At 46.8% G+C, this 27,324-nt stretch overlaps 1 protein-coding gene across 4 annotated transcripts; it reads left to right on the forward strand.

Annotated features, from left to right (window-relative positions):
- Window positions 1-27,324, forward strand: LOC123028896. Of its 4 annotated transcripts, XM_044441219.1 has the most exons (19): window positions 1-51; window positions 1,832-1,952; window positions 3,473-3,587; window positions 4,537-4,711; window positions 6,166-6,277; window positions 6,947-7,053; window positions 8,013-8,139; window positions 8,565-8,685; window positions 8,964-9,049; window positions 10,743-10,882; window positions 11,507-11,566; window positions 15,436-15,502; window positions 16,858-16,952; window positions 17,727-17,855; window positions 20,566-20,680; window positions 21,662-21,799; window positions 23,492-23,658; window positions 24,746-24,834; window positions 26,892-27,324. In XM_044441219.1, exons 2-19 carry the CDS (start codon window positions 1,871-1,873, stop codon window positions 27,109-27,111), a joined length of 2,145 nt encoding a protein of 714 aa, XP_044297154.1. In that variant the 5' UTR covers window positions 1-51; window positions 1,832-1,870; the 3' UTR covers window positions 27,112-27,324. The 4 variants fall into 4 exon arrangements, with proteins under 4 accessions (XP_044297154.1, XP_044297155.1, XP_044297157.1 ...); XM_044441220.1 differs by lacking the exon at window positions 11,507-11,566; XM_044441222.1 differs by lacking the exons at window positions 6,166-6,277; window positions 6,947-7,053.

The raw sequence follows: 27,324 nt of genomic DNA on the forward strand, positions 1-27,324 counted from the left end.
GCCATGTAAAATGTTCAGCCAGCGTGTGGCCAAAAAGAAACGCACACAGAGGTAAGGAACTTGCCTTATTGCCACCTTCTTCTGTCCTGAAAGGCTAATTCTACTGACATGCTAGATAGCTGAGTCTGGTGAGAAGCCATCAAAATCAATTGTAGCATGGAGCAGAACTTTCTTCTTAAGGTCAGAGGGTTTGCTGTGGTGGGAGGCCTGGCTGAAAAGAAGAAAAGCATGGGTGCATCTTGTGTAACTTGTAAACAAAGCATAGGTGCAGCAGGAAGGGGGTCTCAAATTCCTTTTCTTGAGTGAATTTCTAACATGCTGTTGGTAAGTAATCTTTTCCACATCTTGGCATACTGTCTTCTTTTGGGAATAGGACATGCTTCTGTGATACTCTCAACACTCCACTTAAAATTAGTTCCTCTGTCACAACTTCTGTGGCACTTAATTTGGCTTCTATATAATATCCACTGCTTGTCACAATAGAAATGAAGTTAATAAAAACTGGATTAAGCTCCTTCACTGCTGCTGTTGCTGTTCTGGTCAGCTTTGGCTAGACTCTGATTTTTGTTTTGGCTTGTGTCAGTTGTTTCTAACGCTACTTGTTATGGCAGGATGAGGGATTTCTCCAAATTCAGAGGCTTAAACTGCTGTACACACTGCATTTCAGAGAAAACAAATTCTTCCCCAGCTCTGCTGGTATATATTATTTTACAATCCACAACACGATTCGCAGTCGCATTATTAAGACAACATGATGAAGCAAGAAGTCCTCAATGCGCCCCTCCCTCAGTGGGTTAACCTCCCAGCCACTCTCACCAGCCATCCTGCTCTTTCTCCCTTTTCCCTTCCTTGCTGCCTTTTGCTTGTTTGACAGGTGCAGGCACCCCAGGTACAGTTCTCACAGTACCCAAACTGGTATTAGATTCCACCACCTAGAGTACAACAACCCTGGTCTCCCCAATTCCCAAGTGCTCTTGGTCCCTTGGAAATCAATGGTCAAGGTTCTCACTGGGGTCTGCTGTGTTGGATTTCTCTGCAGCTTCTCAGGGGAGCACATTGCATACAACCTGGGTAGGATGGATTCCATGTGGTCTGGCTGAATGGGCCATTCCAGGCAGGGAGACAGTGCACAGGTAGATCGTGGCATCTGCCATTCGGTCTTTTCTCTGCCACTGTGGTCCGGCCACAGCTGGAGGCATCTGAACAAGCAGGTTGCAATGGTGAAGATGAGGTGCAACTCCAGGAAGATGCTCTTAGTGGGCCCTGCTGAGTTTGGGCCCTTGGCAGGTGCCCAGCCATGCCTAACTTTGATGCCAGTCCCAAATATGTAGTTAGGCAGTACTGAACCTCTGTACCATGTGGGAATGCTAAATTGCACATGGAGTGTATTTACTGCTACTGAACTAGGTTATTCAATAATTGGGTGGTTCTAGGGTGGCCAGATGTCAAAGAGACCAGGGCCTCTGCCTGTATGTCCTCTTGGCCACACTTTTCCAATTCTGTTAGAATTTGGTTGAAGATATTAGTATCTGCATGATGATTAATGATTCCCTGGCATAGTTGCAGTTTTTGGTAAAACTTTATCAGCATTATAACCTTTTTATCAGCATCATAACATTTTATTAGTTTTGTGTCATTGTTTTTCTATTTCAATGGTTATTGATTGCAAACCACTTTGAGGGGAACCGAGCAAGGGAGATGACTTGTAAATGCCCGTGATGATGATACTGATGCAATAATGGGTCAGCCCATCGTCTGGAGTCAACAAGCAAATTTGGGAAAGGGTGAAAAACTTGCTGCTTCCTGAGCTTCCTCTTCCCTTTTTGCACAGCTTGGCTTTTCATTAGATGGTCATCTGTGTGCTCCAAGAATGATTGGGAAGGCTGCCTTTACCTTGGGAGGCTGCACTGTCGGTGGAGCACGTCGCATTATCCACACAAGATCTTTGCACAGTGAGTATTTCCTGGTAGAATCACTCCCTTTTGCGTATGCCCAGGACAGGAGATGCTGCGTGTTTCCAGGTTTTGAGGGGTTCCTTGTGCACCTTTCCTTTGGTGAGCCAAAGTTCTCACTACTGATGCCAGCAACTGCTCTCATTCCTTATTGGTTTTCTCACGGCTTGGCAGGGAGGGAGCCAGTGAGCAAATAGGTGGTGGCATCTGATAATGCTCCCTCTCTGGGCAAGAGAGCAAGCAAGAAGTCAGGTGAACAGGTAGTTTGCAACGTTGAGGAGGAGGAAAGGAACTCCAAAAATGCATGGGGGAAACAAGACCAATTTAAATGCATTTCTTCGTGCATGTTTTCAAAAAATGCAGAAAACATGGCAGAATGATCTTATGATTGGACACATGGAGCTGTTATGACTGTAAATAGACTGAGCTTCCTCTAATCTAGCAGTTCTTCCTACTCCTCACCTGCCTACAGTATTAGGCCTAGCTAATATATCCTTGTATATTAGCCTTCCAAAATTTGGTACCTTGCAGAAGTGTTGAGCTACAGCTGGTAGCCTTCTCTAGCCAGTGGCGCTTGGAGTTTTAGTCCAATACATTGGGAAGGCGTCAGTTTCTTCTATGCTGTTTTATATAATTTGATATGTCATCACTCAGCTTATATTTATTTTCTTGATTTTGACCTGAAGTTAGCACACACTTTTTTCAGTAGGCAAAAGGAAGCTTTGGAACTCCTCTGTGGGGAGAGAAGTTTAGAAGTCTTTTTGATCCTGCCAGGCAGACCTTCACTAGTGCCAACGCCCACTGGGAGCTTCCACTGAACTGTAGATAGTGCTTTAGAAGGGGCACTTCTGTAAGGACCCTGGCAGGGGTCAAAAGCATTGCCCTTGCCTTCCCCGCCACCCATGATCCTGCTTCTCATAACTGCTCTGTATCGAATAAAAAACAAGCGCATTATTTTCATTCATGCAAAGCTCAGTGGGAAGAGAGGTGAGCAAGTAGTTTGCAATGGTGAGAAGCAGGAGAGGAACTCAGTAAACTTATTTAGCTCAGGAAACATATTTAGGATTGCCGTGCTGAGGTGCAGTCCTGAAGTGAGTCAACCCCATTGGGTACAGTGAGACTTACTTTGGAGCAAACCTGCAAAGGTTCACATGGCACAATGGCTATATTATTGGCACTAAATCAGCCTTCCCCTACTATGGACTACAGGGCTGTGCTGACTGGGAGTGATGGGTATTGTAGTCCAACATTATGTTGTACTAAAGAAATGTTAAGTCTTGTACCAGCAGTAATAATCTTTCAGAATTTTTTGTGGAACAAGTATGGCTTTGACCTTTCAAAATAATACAATAATGTGCAATGTCGAAGGCTGCAAAACCTCACCCCAAAAGCTGGGTGTTCTCCATGCAACTTGGGAAACCCAGTGGTCTCAATAAGAGCCTTTTATAGTTTGGAACACTCATCATGGGCACAAGACATTCGTAGCTTCTCTTCAGTGTACATAATATATTTCCTTCTAGGTGGTGATCTCAAGATTCATCCATGTGTAAAGGAGGCCATGGACAGTGGGAGGCCTGTTGTTGCCTTGGAGAGTGCGATCATCACACACGGCATGCCATATCCCCAAAATCTGAGGTTGGGTGTTTTCTGGAACTAAAGACATTCCAAGTGAGGCTGGACTGGGGAATGATTCACACATGCATCACGTCACATCTTGTTGCTGCATATATTGCTGAACTAAACCGAAAAGGGCTCTTTCTGAGGTCATTGGGTAAAATCTCAGGTCGGTTTGGTGGCAATTGATCTATGGTGGCAACTTCAAAAGTTCAAGCAGTTGCTGCCTCTGCAATCACAAAAGGATGGACGTGCATTTAGGAAAGCTGTAAATGCTCCCCTGTGTCAAAACATGCCACGCAGTTAGAAAGCTAGTGAGTCAGGGAAAGTATCTTTGTTGCAAGGATTTTCCAAATGGGGACAGCTCAAAACATACAATTCCTTCACCTGCAGTCTTCAGGAGTATAATCTCAGGAAGGCTGCACTGAAGGAAGTCTCTATGAAAATTGCCAAAATACCTAAAAATTGTGTTTGTTGTAACAGAAAATATTTGAGATCTAGAAGTAGGGCTACATTAAGCCTGCGTAGATTAGTTCTCTCTCTGCAGCACCATGCTCCATAGGTCAGTCTCAAAACCTTGCTTATTAAAAAAACAAACCAAAAACAACCCTAGTAGGAACAGTAGCAAAATGTTGCAGCATGGAACACACCCTGTTCAGGATTCCAGCCACCTGATACCATCCTTCCCTTTATGCTGAACCAGTCAGTGTTTATTTTGTGGTTGCTCCACATGCACAATCTCCATTGGACTGTTTTGGAAGGTCCCTTCCATCTCCCCCCCCCCACCTCCCCCCCACCACCCACATTTTAAGATTACTTGGGCAAATTCTAGTGTTTCTACAAACTTGCTGGTAACTCCTTTGCGTCTGTCTATATGGCTTATTTGTCTGTTTAATTGCCAGTGCTGAACCGACTAGGTTGAAACTTTGACTGAAATTTAACAGGTCACTTCCCATATTTTTGGCTGCAGCGTGGCCAGAGAAGTAGAAGAAGTTGTAAGGACCAACGGGTCAGTTCCAGCAACAATTGGCATTTTAAATGGCTCCATCCATGTGGGTCTCCAGGACAAAGAACTGGAATTTCTGGCAAGGTGCAAAAATGTCGTGAAGGTTTCTCGGAGGGACCTTCCTTATGTTCTCAGCAAGGTACTGGACAGAATTTCTGTCGCTTTTGTTTGCTCAGGTCTAATCTGTATGAGGTACAACCAGTGCTGTTTACACTGATCCAAGGCTTGCAGGATTAAAGCACCGGGGATTTTGAATTAGCACTGGTGATGACATCATCTGCCATCCGTCAGACTTGCATGCTCTCTCCCACCTTAGCTGCAATCTGCTTCATAGATAGGGAAGAAACAGATTTTCACAGCAACAGTCTATTGTTGTGAGCTGGTCCTGGCCTAAAGAAGTATTTTGAGGTGACTTAGTCTTCAGTGAATGAAGACCTGTTTCATTTACACACACACACACACACACCCCAAGCTGCTTGTGGGGAAGATGATGAAAACTGCTAGAGCAGGTTTGTTGATTTTGAGAGAAAATGTTCCACATGTTTGCTGGCAAAGGAAACCACTGGAAAATCTCGAGTTGCTGGTCTTTGGGTGCTTGGGCACATGCTCTGTCCTTCTGCTCCACCTTCTCATGCAATCAACAAACTTCTCCAGCAGAGGTCCTACATTACACCACTACACCACCCCCTGCTGACTTACTATTTTTTACTATTAGGTGACCCTAAAAAAACTGAGCATGGCTGCTCACCTTTGCAGTAGGACTGTGGAGATCATCATGATGAGCAGCTGCACTTTAAACATTATTATTATTTCTATACTGCCCATAGCGGAGCACAATATTAAGTCACCCATCCAGATTTCGACCAGGCTCAACCCTGCTTAGCTTCCAAGATCAGGCACATCAGGCTATATGGAAGTTCTCCATCGCTAGGTGAGCCTCTACTCTGCAGAGGAAGATCAGAATTCTGAATGCCCCTAAGCGTCCTTTTTGAAGGCTTTATTTGCCCTAGTCAGAGAATCACTCTGGGAGGGTGTTGTAAAATGAATGAGTGGTTCCTTTACAAAGCTTGACTGAGAATGAAGTGGTGCTAACAAAGCAGCATAATTTGTTCACTAGTTTACTGCATTACTAGTTTCAGTGGAGAGACATTGATCATAATAAAATGCAATTAAACCATTGCAAACATAATAATGCAATGAAAAGAGGCAAATAAAATCAGAATGGGTGCTTCCTGACCAGGTCTTGCAATTGCTCTGCTTCATTCATACAATTTTACAGGGAATCCAAATGATGTTGTCATCCATTTGTAATCTTCCCACCTTTTCCTACAACTCCTTCAGTCTTCCTTTAACTATTAAAAAATAATTAAGGAGGGAAAGAATAGCTGCACAGTGTCTTTTGATAAATGGCATCAGAAGCCCTCCACCTTGAATCATTTTGCAAGGGCACATGAAAACATATTAATAAGCACTGTGAATTTAAAAACCCATAAGTAAAAACATATTTGCCCGTTGGTGAAAAGAGGACACTAATCATTGGTGGATTCCCTGAAAAAAAGCCAGTCTGGATTGTGACTGCTTGAACCCTGACAGGGCTTGACTGGTGGTACAACTGTGGCAGGAACCATGATTGTGGCACACAGAGCAAGGATCCCAGTGTTTGTGACAGGCGGAATTGGAGGAGTCCATCGCGGGGGAGAGAAAAGTAAGAGGAACATCATATACATTCTTAATCAAAGACCGTATTCCCAAGTGCACCTGCATCCACTCAGTTCTTTTTTCTCATGCCCATAACCATTTTGTGGATAACGTTACATGGAAGGGCACGAGGGGTGTGGCACGCTCATTTGTTGTCTGTCTCGTTCAATATTCTCCGTGTCTGGCGAGATGACTTGAAGCGAGTGAACGCACGCACGCCAGTGTCCTCAGTGCATGCAGGAGGCATAACATGTTTTTTCTTCATTCGCCACTGGGGAGGGTTGCTCAGTCACTAATGAAAGAGATGCTTCGCATGCATGCAAACTCCCTGGAATGTCATATCTCTGAAGATGCGCAGGTGCACATTTTCTCGGAAAATTCCTGTTCTTCTCCCTTCATCCCCGTACATGCTGCTTTGAAAGTAAAACCAATGCCCATGAAATGTATTCACCTCTTTACAACTGAATGTGGTCCTTGGACCCTGGAAAGCTGCTGTCCATTAACATGGAACATGCGGGATGAGATGAACCCTTGGTCTAGCTCAGAATAAAGCTGCCTCCTCTGTTACTGCAGTATAGAAATTTGATTTCTTTCTCCCAGTTTCACCTTTCCCTCAGTTGCCGGATTTGGAGGCACTGAAATTTGGGTTGAATGATCTCCTATCTGTCCTTTTCAGCTCTGGACGTGAGTGCAGACTTGACAGAGTTGGGCCGTACTCCAGTTGCAGTGGTTTCTGCAGGTGTCAAGTCCATTCTCGATATGGGCAGGACACTGGAATATCTGGTAAGAAGCTGCAGCTGTGGAAGACTTCCAGCTGATCATTAGCTGCCGTGTAATATGTAGTGTAGCCACTTATATTATTCACAAAGTCATGCCTGACCCATTGTGACCCCATGGACAACATTCCTCCAGGCTGTCCTGTCCTCCACCCCACCCCCCTGGAGTCCACCTAAGCTCACGCTGACTGCTCCAGTGACTCCATCTAGCCACCTCATCCTCTGCCATCCCCTTCTCCTTTTGCCATCAATCATTCCTAGCATTAGGTTCTTCTCCAGTGAGTCCTTCCTTCTCATTAGGTGGCCAAAGTATTTGAGTTTCGTTTTTAGTATCTGGCCTTCTGAATTGCCAAAAAAGAGAAAATACTTCACCCAAAAGGAGGACAAAAGAGGATGGCAAATTGCATAGAATTTGCCTGTGCTAATTTGTATGCATAAATGCAAGCTTGGAAATAATATTAGTAATAATATATTATTCATTTATCTATTTAAAGTTTGTATGTGCCATCCAATACTAGAAGTCTCTGGACGGTTTACAAAAAACAAAAGACCAAAAAACAAAGCAACCATATACAACAACAACACACTACACACTGCATCTGATAAATGTTGATAAAATCAAGGATAAAATCAATTAACTGTTAAAATATTGGAGAAATAAAAAGGTATATAGTAATTATAACAATCTATTCTATAATACAAATATTACTACTGCATTGCATTTATATCCTGCCATTTTTCCTCTTGTGAGGAATCCACATTGACTTGGCTTCATTTTATCCTCACAACAGCAATCCTGTATGGTAGTTCGGCTGAGAGCGAGTGGCTGGCCCAAAGTCCCCCAGCAAGCTTCATGGCTGAGTGGGGACTAGAACCCAGGTCTTCCCCAGGCCCAGTCTAACACTCTAAGCATGTAACCATAACCCTTGCGTCTTTCCATCTTGCCTTTCCTGTTGACCTTGGCAGGAAACTCATGGTGTTTGTGTGGCTGCCTTTGGAGAATCAGGAGAGTTCCCAGCCTTCTTCTCACACCGCAGCGGCTTCCAGGCACCATATCGGGTGCAGAATGAGAAACACGCTGCTCAGCTGATTGGTGAGCCATGTGCACACATGCTGCTTGAGCACATGCGGGCTGGAGGGTTCCCTAAAAATTGCGCTGTGGCAGCACAATTGGGCAGCATGCAAATGTTTTAAATAAATAAAAAAGCAAAGATTGCCTCCCACACACAAAACATTAACAACCCCCCAATTCATTAAGATATGGTGCAGGAGGTAATTAGAATCATGTTGTGCTAGGTGGAAATGGGTTGACGGTGGCTACTTTAGCCTTAATACTTGTGGAGGGTTGGGCTGCTGATAAAGAAGCCACACTGGCTGCCCTCTTCTTCCCCCTTCCCGTTAGTCTTTTAAAATGCAAACACAGGGAAAGCTAGCAGATCTAACTGCCAGCACCTTTTCATTTTTTCCCCATGAATTTGAATGGCTCAGCCACAAACAAGTGTGACTTTTCTTTCTCAGTCAAGGCTTTGGCGTTGCAGTTGGGCAGCGGAGTGCTGATTGCGGTGCCTAGTCCTCAGGATCAAGCTGCTTCGGGACAGCTCATTGAAGAAGCGATTCTGCAGGCATTGCAGGAGGCTCAGTAAGGATCACTCCAGTCTGTTCCAAAGATGTATTTCCACCCACTCATAGTGGAATGTTTGTCCATACCCATCAAGATAATTTTATTTTGAGGTCTAACTAGATTTGTAATATCTAGAAGCTCATTGCCACAAGATGGGAAAATTACCTGACGTGACTTGTGGTTTTGATTTTGCAATGGATAGCAAGGTTGATTAATTTCTGTTGCTGAAGGGCATTTACTTTTGCAATGATATGCTCTATTCTCATCCAGCATTTTTCCTGTTGTTACATTTGCAGGGCAAAGGGGATCACGGGAAAGGCTCTTACACCCTTCTTGCTGCAGCGGGTAAATGAACTATCCAGTGGAGAGTCCCTGAAATCCAGTATCCTTTCCTCCTGTCTCAGCTCTCCCTCCATTGCAAAAGCCAATTGCTAAGTGTTCTCCCCAAGTCTTTCTACTGCCTGGGAATCTGAAAAGAATTCAATCCTGAGCTCCTTCCTAACATGCTTAAAACATGAACTGAAGAGATCTGAACCCATCTTTTTCTAAGAGAGGAAATAAACATGCCACATGGTGTAAGCCAGTTACTTCTTGGTTGACACCCAAAGTCTCATTCTTTATTTTGGCCTTGGCAGTATCCTCTTGTCCCTGTGAGCTTGCAGGATCTACCATGGAGCTTTGGAACATCTAAAAGTAACCTCAACAGAGCAAAAACACGTGTTTCCAAAATGGTGGACCTTGCAGAGTAACTCTCTATTTATCCTTCCTAATCCAGATGAAGCATTTCCACTCATTTCTGGGGACACCAAAGCAGAAACTTGGGTCTCACGGGGGAGTGTTTCCTGGTGGACTGCACTTGGATTAGGTCACTTGGAAGCAGAGGTGTCCAGAGGTGCTTCTGGCAACACCAGGCAGTTGAGTTCTTCTACCAATTCTAATGCCCCACAATGCCCCCAGTGATTTTGACTGGGGTTTTAGTATATCAATTGTCAGATGCTGTGGTGTTTGTTTTATTCTACTCGTCTTTGTCAGCCATCCCAAGATGCTTGTAGTGGATGGGTTAGAAAACCTTTTAATAATAAACAAATAAATTGAACGGCACTGGGCCTGGCTTCTAGACACAGGATGTGGCAGTAAATCCATGCATTTTGCCAGTATGGTCAAATGGTGCCAGCTATGCTTGGGTGACATAGCTCACAGCATCTTAAACATTGTCCTGAACTCCATGGAGGAAGGGAAAAAAATCAATCTGAAGAAATAAATAGATTGTTTCTGTGGCCAAATTGTCTCCTGTAGCAGTGTGAGATCTTGTCTACCAATCACATTTGTCTCTCATGCTTTTAGGATTTACCGAAGGAAGTCAGATAGGTTGAGACAAGAAAAGACCTTCTAATGCTATGCAAAGCTAATGTATAGAATTGCTGTGCTGATGGTTTTCAACGGGAGGTGGCACAGATCCATGGCATCTCAAGGGCTGTTAGCCATGGTAGTCAAGTGGAACCTCCTGGCTCAGAAATGCATGCCACTGAATACCGGTTGCACATGGGAGGTGGAAAACTTCAGGCTCTGGCTTCTGGAAGGCAGCTACTTGGTGCAACATGGCTTTTCATAGTCTTCTACCCTTGTGGGGGCCTACCCAATGCTTGGATGGAAATCTTTCCTGTTGCACAGGGACAGTGGTTGAGCAAGGCAATCTTGGGTGGCCATGTGACCTGCTTTTCAGTGAATAATTCTGCATTTGAAGAGCCATCCCTCTGAAGTTCAGGTTAAAAATAAATTGCCCTGAGGAGGAAACTGAGTGACATCTTGAAGCTGCCCATCCCCGTATAACAGTCCGTGGAGAGCAGACAAGCACAGATCACCTGCTCTGTCATTTGCACTGTGGTGGTGAGGTGTATTGCATGTTTCCACACATTCCATTCAATTAGCACCTCTTTCTTGGACCCCTTGGAAGGCAGAGCTGCAGCAATAGAAAAAAAGGTGTTTTTGTATCAGTTTCTTACATGCTTTTTCTTTTGCTTCTGGGTTGCTGTATTTTTCTTTTCCTTCACCAGCACTTCCCTGCCACCCATCAGATATTGCTCTGATCAAGAACAATGCCAAAGTGGGCAGCCGCATCGCTGTGGCTCTGAACAGAATCCAAAGAGGCCGGGGTGGAGGCGGCAGAGGCGACTTGCCTCTTGAAAATGATGATGCCTCTGCTGCACGGAGACCGGTAGGTGCTCAGGCCTGTGAGGGACGCCACCTTTCCTGAGCTTCCAGAGAGGATGCTCAGCTCTCACTCATTCACAGAGCCACCTCTTCTTTATTGGTTTACTATATTTACTTCCCGCATTGTTTCCTGTAAGGGACACAGGATGGCTTACATCGTCTTCCTCCCCCAGTTTCTCCGTACAAGAACCCTGAGAGATAGATTAGGCTGAGAGTCAGTGACTGGCCCAAAATCATCGGACCATTGTGCTCGCTCGCTCTCGCTCCCGCTCTCTCAATCTCTCTCTCTTGGGAGGAGAAGCAGGTAGGCAATCCTTGCCTCCATGTACCTCTCAGTCTCTACTGGATGCTGGTAGTGCCGCATGCTGTAAAGGCTACAGAAAACCACACTGGGTGGCACCTAACACAGCTTCTTGTTCAGATGCTGCACGTGGCCTCTTTTTGGCGCTTCAGTCCTGTGGTACGGTGAAGCAGAAGCAGGTAGCCTTCGCTGTGCCTCTGTAAGCCTGTACTTTGGGGCACGTTCAGATCATACCTGTCAGTGGAAGAGTTTTTGGCATCAGGGAGAGCCCTGCATGAGGAAATGGTCATATTTTTCCATGCCTGTGTTCTTTTTCCCCACATGCAGGTGGTCATTGGAGGCATCAATGTTGACATCGTAGCCAAGGCAAAAGTCTCAACAATGCTGGTAATTGAATTGATGATGATGATGATCTGCCTTTTTGCCTCCTGCAAGCAAGCAAGGGTGGCTTAAATGGTCCTCACCTCTCCATTTACCCTCACTGTTAAGTAGGTCAGGCTGAGAGGCAACGATTTCCTCAAAGCCAGCTGGTGGGCTCCATGGCCACATGGGACTAAGACCCAGATCTCCTGGATCTCAGCCCACCACTCTTAACTGCTACACCACACTGGGTGTGTTCTCTTTACCCTGGTTCAGTCTATTACATCAAAGCTTGCTGGATACAAGTAAATTCACCTGTCAACTTTCCAGAGCATTAGGAAAGATGAAACTGAGCAACCTGGAACCACCAGGTAGTGACCAGGCAGGTAATAAAGCCAGGAAGCTAGCAGGTGATCAGCAGCTTTATGGCTAGGTAGTCTGGGGTTACATGCATACATGCAGAATCTGAGCAGAAGGTAGAAGCACACTTGTCCCACTTGGTGCTCAGCTGCCGTCTTGTCCAAGTTTTCATTGGAAGCTGGATTTGGACAGGACTGATTGGTTGTCCCTTATGTCAAAGACAAATATTTTCCCTCAGAGTAGGCTGCTGATTGGTTGGCTCTTGTGCCCAGAAAGAAGCCGCCTCCTTGTCCTTCTTGAAACAGTTTTTTAAAAAGCCACGGAACAAACCGCTGAGCAGATAACCGTGCTCTGAGCTTCAAAAGGCTTTGGGTGCTGGTGCTGGTGCAGCAAACAGAGCCGACTAGTCATCCCCTCTTCTGGCAACCTACAGTGGTGCAGCGGGTAGCAAACACGATTCCTACTGCCAAAGAAGCTGGTTTGAGGTTCCCTGCTCCACAGCGCCTTGTGGCAGCAGTGCTGGTCTTTTTTTCAGCCAGAGAGTTGAATTCCATTTCAGAGGAGCCTTTGGGAGCTACACTCTAGGGGTGGGCAGCCTGAAGGCAAAATGGGAGGACTAAAAATACCCAGCATATTCTAGCTTCAAGCTCTTACTGCCAGGAACAAAACCTCTGTAAAGGCATCTCAGTCCCTGAGATTTGCAGGATGAGGGAGGCAAGACAGGAATTTGCACAAGACCCAGGAAAGTACCAGGATTGGTAGTTTTATTTATGTATTTATTAAAAGCTTTTATAGGCCATTCACTACAAGTGTCTTGGGATGGCTTACAAGAAGGAGGGGGGAAAATGAAAATATAAAACAAAACAAGGCACTTCATCCAACCTCAATAATAAAACCCAGAATAAAACTAATTAAACATTAAAATGATGGGAAAATAAAAAGGGTTTTGTCTGACACTGAAAAGAATAAAGCGATGGCACCAGACAAACCTCCCTGGGAAGCTGACTCCAGAGTTGGGGTGCCACTGCTGAAAAGGCCTTTCTCCGGGTAACTACCCTCCCAGTTGCAGGACACTGAGTGGGGATCAGGAGCATGGCCAACTGAAGAAACCCAGAGGTGGCAACATTAAACTGTGGATGCTTTGAGGTGCAAACCTGTGCTCCAACTTGCTTTTCAACCCCCTACGATGGGTTGCAGATATTGCTATGGCACAGATGATGAAACTGCATTCTAAGGGAAGTATGGCTTCGCCACTTCCAGATTCTTACACATGCTTTTCTTCTGGATTGTTCCACCCTATCCTCTGTCTTTCCATCTGTTGCATTATGCAACCACAAGGTGATGCTGCAGCATAGCAGAAATGCAAAAATGCATGGGATTCCCCTTGCTGTTCATCCTTCCATTTCCAAATAATGCATTTTTCTTGCACTAAAAAAGGCCACCAAAATGCTTGGAGAGCAGGGGAGAGGCCCCGGAGAATGGCGGCATCATGGAAAACGCGTGCAAAGCAATGTGACTGGGAAATTGAGCGTGCAATAAACGCCTTGTGTAGAGAAGTCCATATGCACAAGCGTATGGAGAGTAATATAAACATGTCAGAATAAGCCATGAAACTCCAACTGAGTGAAGTGTGAAGAAAAGAGAAAGCTTAAAATGACAGAGCTGTTTGCTTTGTCCTCTGTCTAGAAAGATGGAACATTTAGTGTCAGGTGATGTAACCCACTCCTTTGGATAAAGCAGGATTTGTTCCATAGCCAGACGTTTGGCCACATTTCTGCTTCACTGACAGGTGGCTGAAGTGGGAAATGGAAAGGGGTAATGGTAATGGTTATTTAATTAAAAATTAACTAAGAAAGCACTTTATCCCTCTCTCTGGAGTCAGGAGAAAAATACAAACTAGGACACATTAGCCAAGATGAACAGATTTTGTAACTTTTCTAGGGGAAATATGGGGACCTCAGGAAGAGACAGGAGTCTGTTCATTGTGAAGAACAGCCATGGTCCAGGTGGTCCTGGATGCTATCATAGGTAGCGTAGTCTTGTAGCATCACAGTGAGATTAAAGGCTGGCTTGCAAATAAAAGCTCCTGCCCAAAATGTGCCTGACTTTGGCAAATATTTACAGTAAACTGTTCCTCCTCCTTTACTTCTGGTGTTGCCCTCCATTTAATTTTTTTCTTCTCTTTTAGAGCATTGCTTTTCAGAAACATTCACCTTTGCTTTGCTTTTGTTCTTGTTTTTTCCTATTCTGAATGGGAGGGGGCAACTCCCTCTTTACTTCCATCCTGGACAACTAGGAGAAGAGCTGTGGAGGGCCACCCTCAAAATACCTTCCCTGGACAAATGTCTTGGTCTCTTTTTCCTGCCCGTTCACTCTACTCCCTGTCCTCTGAGCAGCAAGGTTTTCAAAACAGCCTCTATTACTTCCAGGACAAGCTTCTAAAAGTCCTAGTTTGCAGTAGGGGGGATTTTTCAGAGAAGCTGCAGTTAGGGCAAAGGATAAGCCCCCAGAATTCCCCCCTCTGGCAATTAGATTTGTAAAAAGCTTCCCATTTGGGGGCAGGTGCCGTACAAGGATGATTTTTTGGGGAAACAGCTGCAGTCAGGCATCTGTGTGTCTGCCTGGGCTGAGAGCTGGAGACTCAGTTCAGGTAACACGATAACCCACACTCAAAGATTGAGTGTTCATTGCAGTTGAAATGTGGGTTGTCTGATCACAAACCATGGCGAAGGATCCACAGTTCACAACCCAACAACAAACCATGAGTTCTCTTCCTGGGTTGTTCATGGCTTGTTAGCACAGCTGAGTTCAGACAACGTGAAAATGCACGGTTCAACAACACTCCAACAACAACACCCGCTGAGCCTTCGAATGATCTGAACCCAAACAGTGCCTGGCCTGAAATCATCCTGCAAGCTTCCTGGCTGAGTAGAGATTGGAGCCTGGGCTTCCCCCTGCCTGCAGGGATGTGTATGAGTGAATAGGGGGCAGGACAAGAGTAGCGGACTGAGAGGCTGCCCTGGCACTCCCATCATACGGCAATTCACTCCATCTATCAGTGTTACAGGAGGTGCTTCTGTTTGCCTGGTCCAAAGCTCTTGTTGATTTGCTGTATGGATGAGCCTTCTCTGAGCCCATTCACAAAGCTGTGTGGCCCTGACAGAAGAAGCTGCAGTAGACTGATCAGTCCAAAAAGCAATATAGGTGAGCCCAGCCTTTCAGCCTGTGACCATCCAGGCAGCTTGGACTGTGACGTTCATAATCCCTTCCCAGCATGCGCAATACTTGTGCTGGTGGGGGATGATGAGAGTGGAAGTCCAAACTACCTAAGAAAGGCTGTTGTATACTGAGACAAATGCACAGCAATTAATGGTACATGCTCAGACATGCTCAGTCGGCAGTTAAGTTTCTCTGAATTAAGTTGAGCTTACTCCCAAGTAAAGTAGTGGGTAAGGATTGCAGCCTCAATATTGTATAATCACAGTCTGGCTCTCACTCTTGCTTCGCTTCTACTGACTTCTCTTTTGTGCTTGCAGGATGGAGGACAAACTAATCCATCAACAGTGAGACAATCATTTGGTGGTGTGGGGAGAAACCTAGCAGGTAAATACATTTTAATTATGTTCTCTGGGTAGATTAGGCTATCTTCTTTTGCAAAGGTGAGCAGAAAGAACGTCTCCAGAGGTTTTGGTCTTCAACTCCCACATTCCTGATCCATGGCTTCTGGGAGTTGAAGACCAAAACATCTGGAGAACTACCTTTTGCCCATCCCTGCTGTAGGCTACTGTTAGTTTTAAGGCTTACCATTAGGACATCCTAAGCAATATCCCTTCCAGCCAGCTTCTTAGTCATGGAGGAGACAGTATAACATCATATCCTGCCTCTGGTCACTCATGGGGCTGAGCACTGCTGGAGACAAGAATGTTGGGTTGGTTGGACCTGGCATGATCCAGCAGGGTCAGTTCTTATGATGACACATGACTTGGCAATTCACCGGTGAAGGACTTCAGGACCATTTACCTATTTTGTCTTCTTTCTGACTGCTTGTATCCGTGATATTGCTAGTTTAGCAGGAATTTCTGAATGTAACCACAGTTGATTGAGTCAAGCTGCCATACACCAGATTGGATTGTTTGTCCACCTAGATTGACAGGTCTGCTCTAGGAGGTAGAGATCCTTCTTCAGCCAAATAAACTTTTGGAGACGCTCTCAGGGGCTGCATTCCAGTGCTGTGCAGAACTGAAGGCAGCAGGAGTGGAGCCAGCACCAACAAGACCACTTCTTAGGACAGAATGACAACTCTGTTGCATCTTAAAGGCTTTACTGCAAGTGCATAGGTCTTAACAAGGGCATGTCAGTCTTTTGCAAAGAAGGAAAAACATGATCTGTGGAAAATGGAAAGGAGGATGGGCCAAGGGAAGGGGGCCTGGCCAACCGAGGAACCCCTAGAGATGTGTGTTTGGTCCCTGGGCCTGAAGTTCTCCACTCCAGCTCTAGACTGACTGGCAAGCGATAAGAAGAGCCTCTACCTCCCAACTCATTCTCTCTGTTGGAGATGCCAGAGATTGAACCCAGGACCCTTGATCAGGGATGCTTGAGAATCTGATCTGTGCAAATTCTGACCTGACCAGACCTCTTCTGAGTTACCTGAGCTGATGCAGGGAGGGAGGGCCTTGGCCTGGTGACAGAGCACCTGCTTTGGGTGCAGATGGTCCCAGAATCATCTGTGGGGCCTCCAGTTAAAGGGCTCGTGCTGTAGCAGGAGAACAATCCCTCTCAGAGACCCTGGGCAGCCCTGCTAGTTGGAGCAGGAGAGGCAAATGTTCTGTGGCAGCTTCCTGCATAGAGCGCAGCAAGAGGTTAACTGAGCCTGTTCCCATGTGGTTGCTGTCCCAACATTCAGGCTGAAGGCTGAGGACATGCGGTCCAGCTTTGTTCTGTCTTCCTTTTGTTCTCAGATTGCTTAAGTCGTCTTGGGAAGACGCCTCTCTTTATCTCAGTCATGGGGAAAGACGAGCATTCAGAGTCCATCCTTCGCCACTGTAGGCACATGGTAACTCATAGCATGTGGTTGTTCTGAACTGCTCAGGCTAGTTGTTGCTATGAAGGCAACAATCATCCAACCTCAGCTGAGGTCCCGGTCTTGTGAACAAGTTGGCTTTGGTGCAACACACCATCATGACCTCTGGGCATTCTTGCTTTCTGCCATACGACGGATGCTAAAGCTTGCAGTGTGACAAGTGCACATGAGTTTCGAGGTGTCTGTGCCCAGCTCTCCTCCACAAAGGAGCTTGTGGCTATTCTGTGCTCAACAGTTCTAAAAATTTGTGCTCAGAAACTAGCCCAGAAAAGCGGGGCTGGCAGACGGCCTTTGTGCCCGAGAGGACGGATGGTCCCAATGCAGGGGCAGGGAACAGATGGGCTTCCAGATGTTGCCAGGCTCCAAATTGCCATCAGTCCCAGCTTGTATGGCCCGTAGTTGAGGATGATGCAGCCTGTGATCCAACAACATGCGGAAGGCCACAAGTCTCTCCCACCGTACCTTCATGCATGTTTAAGAGACACTGGTAGGGATGAGATGCAGGTGTATCCAGGCTGTGGGCACACGGAGAACTTGTGCCAAAGTAGGATAATTCCTCCAGGAGTGTTAATCAGGCCTCACTGAACAGAAAGCTAGCTTCTTTGGGCAGACAGGAAGGCCTTATTTGGTGTGGATCTAAAGGAGCCTGCATGGCCCTTTGCCCTGCAACGCCCAAACCTCAATGTGTTGAAGAAAGTAGCAGAGAGAAAAAATACATTTCACTGAATTTCCCTTTCCTTGCTTGAGGATATGAGAGGAGTCTTGCAACTGAAAGGACACAACACTGCCACGTACTGCGCTGTGATCACAGGCAGCGGAGAACTTGCTCTTGGCTTGGGAGACATGGACGTCCACCAGCAGATCACGGAGCAATATGTAAGGTCCTTCAGCATCCCTCTGTCCACAGGGCCTTTCCCAAACTCGGGGCTCTCCCAATCTGTTGGGCCGTGTGTGGCTGGGAATGGAAGGCCCAAGCGTGGGACGGCTAGGCCGCAGCAGTTGAATCCAGCACTCTCTTAGCTAATGCAGTCCCCCTGGCTCCTGAATATTCAGAGTAGCTGTGAGGGCGAGGGAGAAAGAGGAACTTTAGGTAGTTCTGGAGACAACAGAGAACAGCTGCCCAGGGGCCATTTAGGGCCGGTTTGTAGATGGCAGCATCCCCTTTTCACCATTCTGTGCATGGCTGTACAGGCAGGTAGAGATATCTTACTGTAAGGTGGATGATACAGAGAGAGAGAAAGCTGCCTGGTTCGAGCCACAACCAGCCCTTCTGAACTGGACCTGCAATTCAGAATCAATTAAGATCTGACGTCCTTCCCATTGTGTAAACATAATGCACATTGATGCAAAATTATGAGTCTGTGGAGAAACAATATGAAAGGGGGAGAGGGAACTAGGATCAGTTAGACTGCCCAGTGGGGCCAGTGGCACAGTACTGACTTGGGAGCTCCTTGGGGGCAGGGACCTATCTTACATTTGCTAAGTGCAAGCACTCATTTGTGGCATTGAATGGATCTCACTCAGGTATGGAAGGTCACGTGCTGGTCTGCTGGTCGGTCGCATGATCCTGGCAATTTGCAATGGATCGACACCTGAGCCACACATTTGCTCCATTTCTATCCTTCCTCCAAGGAGCTTGGGGTGATATAAGTGAGGCTGTCCCATGCTGTGCTTTGTCTTCTGACTGGAGAGTTGCCAGACATTCCCCATTTGCAACCAGCAGCTTCAGCATTAGGCTCAGATAATGGGTAGCTTCAGCCACCTACCAGGAGCCATTGCAGACTTCACTGCCTCCTCCAGTGAGCTTGTTCTTCTGAAGTCCACCACTGCGGACAGGCAAGGCTTTTGTCTCGCTCTGCTGCCTCCACCCACTACTTCTTCCAGACGTTGTTTTCTAGGATGTGCCAAAGTGCAGAAGCGCAGATCAACCAACCTGCCTGCTGGGGGAGGAGTGGTCTGGGGCACTAATGGAAGAGCTGATTAGGAGTGATTCAGGTGCAGCTCCACCTCTCCCTCCATTTATAACAACTGCTGGGAAAAAGCCCAAGTGACTGTACTTAACAGGTGCTGGTGTTTTGTTAAGAAGGCCCTGGCATGTCAGCAACTCACCTATCACCAAAACCCTTAAAAGACTGAAGCTTTATTCCGGTGAGGAAAAAAGTGGTCATTTTCCCCACCCTTTTCTGATCCCCATTTCATTATCAATGGAAAAAAGAAGGAGGTAAAACTATCAAATGAGATGCTTTTCCTTGGATCCCTGTAGAATAACACACAACAACAAAAAACCCTCAGAATGTTTGTCTGCCTCTACCTGTTGAAGAATGCTATGCTACAGTGATATTTAGCTTAGACGAGGAATACAAAGGCTGCGAAGGCAAGGGAAAAATTGATGTCACCCTCCAGTATATACGTAGGTTGAGTACTAAGTTAGGCTCATGCCTAGCTAGCTCCTTTTGTATGATTTGGGCTGAAGTCCTATGCATACATGGCATGTTCTTAAATCATGCAGAATGCTTTAAATTAGTGGAATGGAATCCTACATCTGTTGCCACAGAAGTGAGCCCTGCTGGTTTCAGTGGGAAGGATCTCTGTGTGCAGCCTTGGAGAACGGCTATAAGAAAGAGTGCAGAAAGTTTGCAGGGGCCCATGGAGGTGAAGTTTTCAGGGCTGGTGTTTCCTTCAGTGCAAAGCACACGTCCACCTGAGCCCGCTGGGGTGACTTGTGTCCCTGTAGCTTAAAAGTGCCCTCAATCATGATCATGTTACAACTGAGCTGTCTGAGGGCTGCCTGACCAGATTGGTTAGCAACTTGCTTCAATCACCGTGGAATGAGAGGAGAAAACACGAAAGTACTACTCTCCCGACACATGGCATGATCACACTATGTGCAGATTTAAGGAGAACAACACTAAAGATGCCAAGGCAAAGCCAAGTATCTGTCCATACAAATCGCGGTGGTATTATGCTAAATCAGAGGTGGGGAACGGAGGGTCCAAAGGCCAAATCCAGCCCTCTGGCCTTCCCCAAATGGCTGTGCCCCCTTTCATTTGGCCTCTGCACCCACTGCCATTCTGAAGGGTCGCAATGCGTCTCCTAAGGCATAGTTCCTGGCAGGAACAGCTTTGAGCTAAAATATGCTGGTATCTTGACCCACCCCTTTTGCCCTTGGCCCACCCACCACTGGAATGAGGCTCCTGGGAGCTTCTCTGAAAGTACATGTGGCCCCCAGAGTGAAAAAGGGTTCCCCACTCCAGTGCGATATTACAGCAGGGTGCTTTATCTTAACAGAAGCATCTAGTTCTCAGCGACCTCGTGCTCATTCCGCACAGCTATGGTAAATGAGTGGGCTGGCTGATATTTAGTGCAGAAGGGAGGGAAATAACATGGGGGATTGATATAATTTGGTCAACTTTCTTTCCCTGCGCAGATACAGCTATTGTTTCATAGCAGAGAAGCAACCAAAGCAAATTGAACATGCCCACCTACAGAATTCCCCTCCTTTGCTTTAGGAGGGGAGGGAATGTCTTACCAGCAGCATCAGTTCACCTTTTCTATTGCTAGTGTGCTTTGCTGTGATTTCCTCCAGGTGTCCAGATTTGAGGAGAAGCTGTGCTTGGCTCCACTCATGTGCATTGATGGAAATGTGCCTGTTTCCACCATTCAGTACATCTGCCGGATTGCTAGAGAACAACACCTGGCAGGTAGGAAGAAGCACCACACTCAGGCACAGATGTTAAGCTACACTTTCTCTCTCTGCATTTCTCTCTCTGCATTTCCAGTTTAGAGGGGAGAATACCAAAATCTGTATGTCAAAATAGCAGGTATACAAATAGGCCTAATGGACACTAGAATGGCCTAATGTTTAAGGTCAATTCATTTTCTATGGATCAGGGCCCCATTTGGTTTTGTTGTAGCTGCCACAAATTAACGCAAGGTGGCAGTAGCTCTAAATGTATCATTACAGTGTTAGGGTGCAATCCTATGGCCTCCCGACATTGTCTCCAGGGGAAGGAGGGTATAGGATAGGTCAGAATCTCAGCTGCAACCTCAGAAAAACACTCCAAAGTTGGAGGGGTTCCCACAACCTTGGAGGATCCCTCTGCTTCCCTTGTAACTGGCACAGTTCTGGGCTGGGGCATCCCTGGAGCTGGTGCAGGGAGGTGTTGCAGTGGCATGAAGAGGAGAATTGCAGTGCACCCTCCTCTCAGGACTCCTGGCAGAGTCTCAGCCTCTCGACATCTAGAAGTCCTGGAGTTAAAAGGGCTTCAGATAGCCCCAGGGATGGGCCTTTAGTTCATTCACACTTTCCCCCTCCCCTGGCAGTTGATTGGTGAAAGCCTCCAGCTCTTAACCAGGTTTAGCCATTGCAAATTTAAAAGACCCTGCTAGATTATAAGCAAACAGGAATGATCTAGTGCAGTGCCTGCTTCCCACAGTGGCTGCACTGTTAGCACCTTGGACATATTAATACTCAGGGCTTACCAGATGTGTTGGGTTACAACTTCCAGGATCTCCACTGAAAATTATGGAAGCTGTAACAGAACACATCTGGAGTACAGCAGCTTGGAGAAGTCTGCTTTTTAATGGCAAGATGGTGGGGATGAAGACAGAGAGATCATTAAATAAAATACTGTGCTTCAGAAGTGTCAGATTGGTTAATCTCCCCCAATATTCTTCTGAAGTGTGGTATGAGCCGACAGATGTGAACAAGGCCTCTAAGCCATTCCATTCGGACAGCTGGACAGCCCTGACCTGCACATCTCCCAACCTACGGGAACTCAGAGCTATCAATCAGACCCTGGGACATCCTGTGCCAGAAGGTAAAGCTTCACTTTTGTGAATGGCAGTGAAGAAGAACAACGTAGACTGTCTTTGAGCAAGCCAGATTGTGGCCAGACTAGTTTAGGGTTGTTAATTCTGACTGGGAGTTGCTCTGCACAGTCTTTCCCTGTTCTGCCACCTGGGGCAATTGAGCTGGAGATGCTGGAACCTTAAGCATGCAAAGCATTTGCCCTGCCACTCAGATATGGCCTTTCCTGGGATTGTGGTAGTCCTGCTGGCTGTGATAGGATCTTCTGCACGCCTAGTTTTTAAAGGCCAAAAGCAGGCACAGGGGCATGATTCAGATTGGCACTGCAGTATACGGGGAGGTGCATGCCAGCCTTTTTCCACAGGCCAGTGCCCAGCCAAACTGCCCTCTCCGCAAGCTACTTTTGCTTTACTCCTTGGATAGGAGGCACCAAAAGGGACCATCTCCTGGTATCACCTCTTGTCTGATTCTTAGTGCAGATGCTTGGATGGGGACATCTACCTCCTCCATTCACAGCATGCACACTGGGAAAGCCACTGCCCCCACAACCATTCCAGAAGCAGAAATTTCAGCCTTGTCTTTGTCACTGGGGTGGCCAAATGCCCTACTTCACAGGAACAGTCCTCTGTTGGAGGGCTGTTCAGTCCAAGTCAGCTTAATGATAAATCACCCAAAGGAGAAGGAGTAATTGGCGCCTTGAAGTTGCCCCTCCACTGTTAGTGCCACCAGGAGCACAGGATGAGCAAACAGGCAGCTCAAGGTCTTCCTTGCTAGAGTAAGCTATGATTTGCTTCTTTTTAAATTGCAGCAATAATGTCTAAATTTGCATCTAGAGAGAGCATAAGCAAACATGAAGCAAATCTGTCCTCTGTCCTCATTTTTGTAAGGGGTTGCATTTTCTTTGTTTGCCTGCTTTGACAGATGTGAAACTAGACAAAACTGGCCTAAAATGGATGCCACAGAGGTTGGTCTGCATTTTGGGGCTGTTTCTGACAGCCATGTTCTTACCATTTTATGGCTTCTGCATTGAACAGCACAACTCCAGAAAAGGCTCTGGTTAGTTGCCCAAGTTGTGGAGGTGACATTTCTGCTGCAAAATCAGCCACTCTGGCATGGAGGTGCTTGTGTCACATACCTCACTGGGCCACCAAAGCGTATACTCTGAAGGTGTCCACAGTTTTGGTTAGGATCAGGAATGGAATGAGCTCAGGAGCTGAAGACCAAACAGAGGAGGTCCAGAGGATGGTAGCCAGAGGGAAAAGAGGCTAGACCTTTCAGCTGAGATGCTGGTGAGCAGAGCCGGTGCCTCCTTAAACTAGCTACAACCAGGACCCCTTGTCACATTCTTCCTTTCACTACCCTCTCCACAGTCACATCCAAATGGGGAGTGCTGCCAGGCCCCTACTCCTGGCTACTTCCGGAGTGAAAACTGCATAGTCCACTTGAGAGCAACTACCACCATCTCCAGTGTGGTGCCTCCAGATAGGCTAGACCACAGCCTCCATCATGGTGGCTCTGAATAATGGGAACCGTTGGAGAGCAGCAAGTTGAGCAAAGGTTGTGGGGAAAGCTACCTGCTCCTCTACTCCTAGCCAGTTGTTTTCTCTTCCAGTTCCTAATATATAACTCCAGGGAAAGTTCAGGTCAATGACTTTTCTGTCTGTGATGCTGTGTGACTGGTTTCATCCCCTGAACTCTAAAGCTCTGCCATCGAAGCTGGAGGACATGCTCGAGGTGGCTGCAGGCCTGGCTTGCCCTTTGCTGAAAGAGCTGCACTGCGTGGTGGTAACATTGGGCCAACATGGAGTACTGGTGTGCGGCCGGGATGTCGGTGGCAGTGTCTCTCTTCACCCTGGAACCAGCACTAAGGTAGTCTCAGGAAGAGGCAAAGAGGAAGGAATCAAGGTGGAAAAATGTATGGTGGGAGCATGAAAACATTTAAAGAGTGGGTAACAAATAAGGACATGGTGGAAATGCCTCTGCTTGGTATAGATTGAGTGATGGCCTCCACTTTGGGTGGCTTTAAAAGGGGATTGGACAAGTTTATGGAGGAGGTTATCAACAGCTACTAGTTCTGATAGCTCTAAGCAAAGTCAGGTATCAGAGGCAGTGTGCCTATATGCCCCAGCTGCTGAGAAGGAGGGTGTTGCTAAATTCTCATCCTGCAAGATGAATGGCTGTTGTGTGCACAGAATACTGGATGAGAGGGCCCCTTGGTCAGGTCCAGCATGGTCTTAACAGGCTTAAATATTGTCAGAGAATTCTATGCCCCCTCATAAGGGTATGGTTCCCAGCATTCCTTGGGGGAAAGCCATGCGAACTGAACCAGTTGCAATACAGGTGAAAACTTGCTTTTGGCTGAGGAAATACAATACTCTGGAGGAATAAAGACCATTAAAAGCATTATCCTAGTTCCTCTTTAGTTTTTTGAGACTTCAGGAATTTCCAAAAATTATCCATAACCACAAGGATTGGTAAACTGCCATTTAACTCAGAGATTTCAGAGTAGGCCATGTCTATGTCATGAAGTATAATTCCCATCCAAAAAGTTGACATTGTGGATAACCATCTGGAAGCATGAAATGTGGTGTTTTCCCAGCCCCCCATTAGTTTTCTTGTTTCGGGCAGACCATCTACTACCTCTAGTCCACTATAACCTTTCCCTGAGCAGACTCCATTGGAATGAATAGGGCAGTTCCCCTCTTATGCCAACTCCACTTACTTTGCAAGGGCCTGTGCCTACAACTGGGGACTTCCTATCTGTAGCTTTTGTATGAAGCAGCGTTCGCCAACCTGGAAGCAACTTCCCAGTATGTAGGATTTAGCACCTTGCCAGGCAAGGCTGAGGGAGGTGCTGGCTCAAACACCTGGAGGGCACCTACTTGGGGAAGGCTTCCTGACTGCTTTTTCCTCCAGCCTCACTTTTTTGCATACTCTCTTGTATCTCCACGTACAGAGTGCTTCAGGGGAGCTGTGTGCTGTTCACTACCCAGCCATCCCTGTCTCTGCTGAGGAGATAGTGAACGTCTCTGGGGCCGGTGACAGGTATGTTGTGAATTGCCCCGAGAGGCTGGGGCCCTCACAGCCAGCTCCTCCTCCTCCTCCTCCTCCTCCTGCTGTTTGGTCCCTTCCACCTTGGTTGCTGTGGCAACATAACAGGGCACATGCATGTACACGGCATCACTAAGGAAGAACAAATCAAAATATTTATCTAGAGGTGGTGAGAGATGGGAAGATTAGGCTAAGTGGTCGTTTTCCTGAGCCTTTTGTGCAGGAGCACGTCGGCAATTAAGTTTCAGCAAGAGGCTCACATCTTTTGCTCCATGTGCCTCAAGATGCAGCCATTGTAAGAAGCACCTGGGCCCTCTTCGAAGCACAACCAGTGACAGGGCAGGGGGCAGGTCTGGAGAGTCAGATGCAACAGGCGTCTTCAACACCTTTGCCTCTTAAAACAACATTCTTGATCGACTAGCAGCCAGGCCCATGGAAACCACTCGGAGCTTCATGGGTTGCAAGCAGTGACTTGTGGCACTTCAGCCAGATGCAAAAGTACATTTTGCTGCAGCCTTCCCCAGGGCACAAGGCTGTGATCTGGAGTCATAGAATCATAGAATAGTAGTTGGAAGGGGTCATGAAGGCCATCAGGTCCAACCCTGTGCTGTTGCAGGACACCAAGTCACACCATCCCACTCAGATGGCTGTCCAGTTCCTTTCTGAATGTCTCTAGTTTGGGAGAGCCCACCACCTCTCTAGGCAGCTGGTTCCACTGTTGTATTGCTCTGACAGAAGCTCTTCCTGATGTTCAGCCTGAATTTGGATCGTTGCAACTTGAACTGATTATTCCGTGTCCTACAGTCTGGCATCAGCAAGAAGCGATCTTGACCTTCCTCTTTGTGACAGCTTTGAGGTACTTCTAGAGGGATACCATGTCGCCCCTCAGTATTTTCTTCTCAAGGCTGAACATGACTAGTTCCCCCCAGTCTCTCCTCACAGGGCAGTATTTCCAAACCCTGGATCATTTTGGTTGCCCTCCGCTGGATCCTTTCTAATTTACCTACATCTTTCTTATGTGTATGTTTCAAACCAGTTTCCAAATATGTGGGAGTTCCTTTAACTTGCTACAGCTTCTCCCAAGATGCCTGAGCATCGGTCCTTTTGGATTCTCAGGGATGGTGTCCCTTGCCTCTTGACTGCACCGCAGCTCCTTTCCTGGTAGCCATGATAGTTCGCTGGCTTCTTAGGAAAAGCTATCTGCATTTTCATGACAAAAAGGGGCCCAAAGATGCCATGCAAGAAATGTAGCTCAGAACAGGGTCCTTACTGTGCCAACTTCTGTAATATATAATACCAGAGCGGTCTCTACCTTAGCCCTGGTTCAAACACCACTTAGCAGTGTTAGCCCCAGGTTTTTGAAAGTCTTTGCACAAGACATCCATCATGGGGCCCTTTCTGAGCAAGTCCACCTTCTCAGTGCCATCATCATCAGCTGCTCTTGCTCCTCTTCCTACCTAAAAGAGTAGCTATTGGCATGGGAAAGCACCGTGTGATGATATGGAATCTTTGCTCCTGCGTCTTTCCGGAATTCTAGGGAGCTTTGACAGCACCGGGAGTGCAATTCTGAGCCACTGTTCTGCCCTGAGAGACAGAGCCTGATCCATTTGGCTTTTTTCTATTAGGGTGTATCTATCGTACAGCCTCCCTGCAGATACCCTGAGAAATGTAGTTCTGAGAGCCGGGTAGGGATTTATTCCAAAGACTCCTCAAAACCCTTCCTCTGAAGTACTATTCCTAGGATTTGCATGTCAGGATGGAAGGGCTGTATGTGTACACAGGGAACCATCACAGTAAAGTAACATTAACATCAAGCTAATATAAAATTTTGATTTCAGATGCTGGAAAGCTTAGGGCCGGCATCATATTGAAGCAGGGGGTATTGGACTGGGACTAGTGAGAGATGAGTTCAAGCCCCCAGCCAACCATCAAGCTCACTTTTGATTCCTAGCCTAGCCTACCTCACAGGGTAGTTGTGGGATGAAATGCAAAGGAGGGGATCAAGGAGGGATAAGAACTAATCAAGGTGAAATGACTTCATCTCTCTCCAGCTTGATGGCTGGAATCATTGCAGGGCTGCTTGCTGGGGAGGACACGGATTCCTGCATCCGGATGGGCCTCCTCTCTGCCAGCCTCTCCCTCTGCTCTTATGAGCCTGTTTCGCCAGAGATCGACAGCACCAGTGTGAATGCAGCAAGGCTGAAGACGCAGCAATGGCCCGTGCCGAAGAGGTGGAAAGTGCCCGAGGCCTGCCAGTGGCACCTGGAATAGGCGCAGGCACCCTAATTGTCCTTCCTTCCAACTTGTGCTCTTCTCTGAACCGGAACCAGGGATATTCTATGCACATGCCAGGCAGAGAAGAGGAAGATTTGCCACCTATTAATTTCTCTCTTTCCCACTCTCCTGTCCCAGTCACTATGGCCATCATGCAAAACCACCTAAATTCTGCACAAAAAGAACTGTGGAATTCTACAACCTGTATCA

This window comes from Varanus komodoensis, unplaced genomic scaffold (assembly GCF_004798865.1).
Source record: "Varanus komodoensis strain SLA01 unplaced genomic scaffold, ASM479886v1 scaffold39, whole genome shotgun sequence".
NCBI lineage: Eukaryota > Metazoa > Chordata > Lepidosauria > Squamata > Varanidae > Varanus > Varanus komodoensis.

Bases quoted from the DNA above. Each gene is read 5' to 3' on its own strand.
- LOC123028896 (XM_044441219.1), top strand. From the start codon at position 1,871: ATGATTGGGAAGGCTGCCTTTACCTTGGGAGGCTGCACTGTCGGTGGA. The intron at 8,686-8,963 runs GTAAGGATCACT...TTACATTTGCAG, and splicing joins CAGGCATTGCAGGAGGCTCA to GGCAAAGGGGATCACGGGAA. The intron at 15,503-16,857 runs GTAAATACATTT...TTTTGTTCTCAG, and splicing joins TGTGGGGAGAAACCTAGCAG to ATTGCTTAAGTCGTCTTGGG.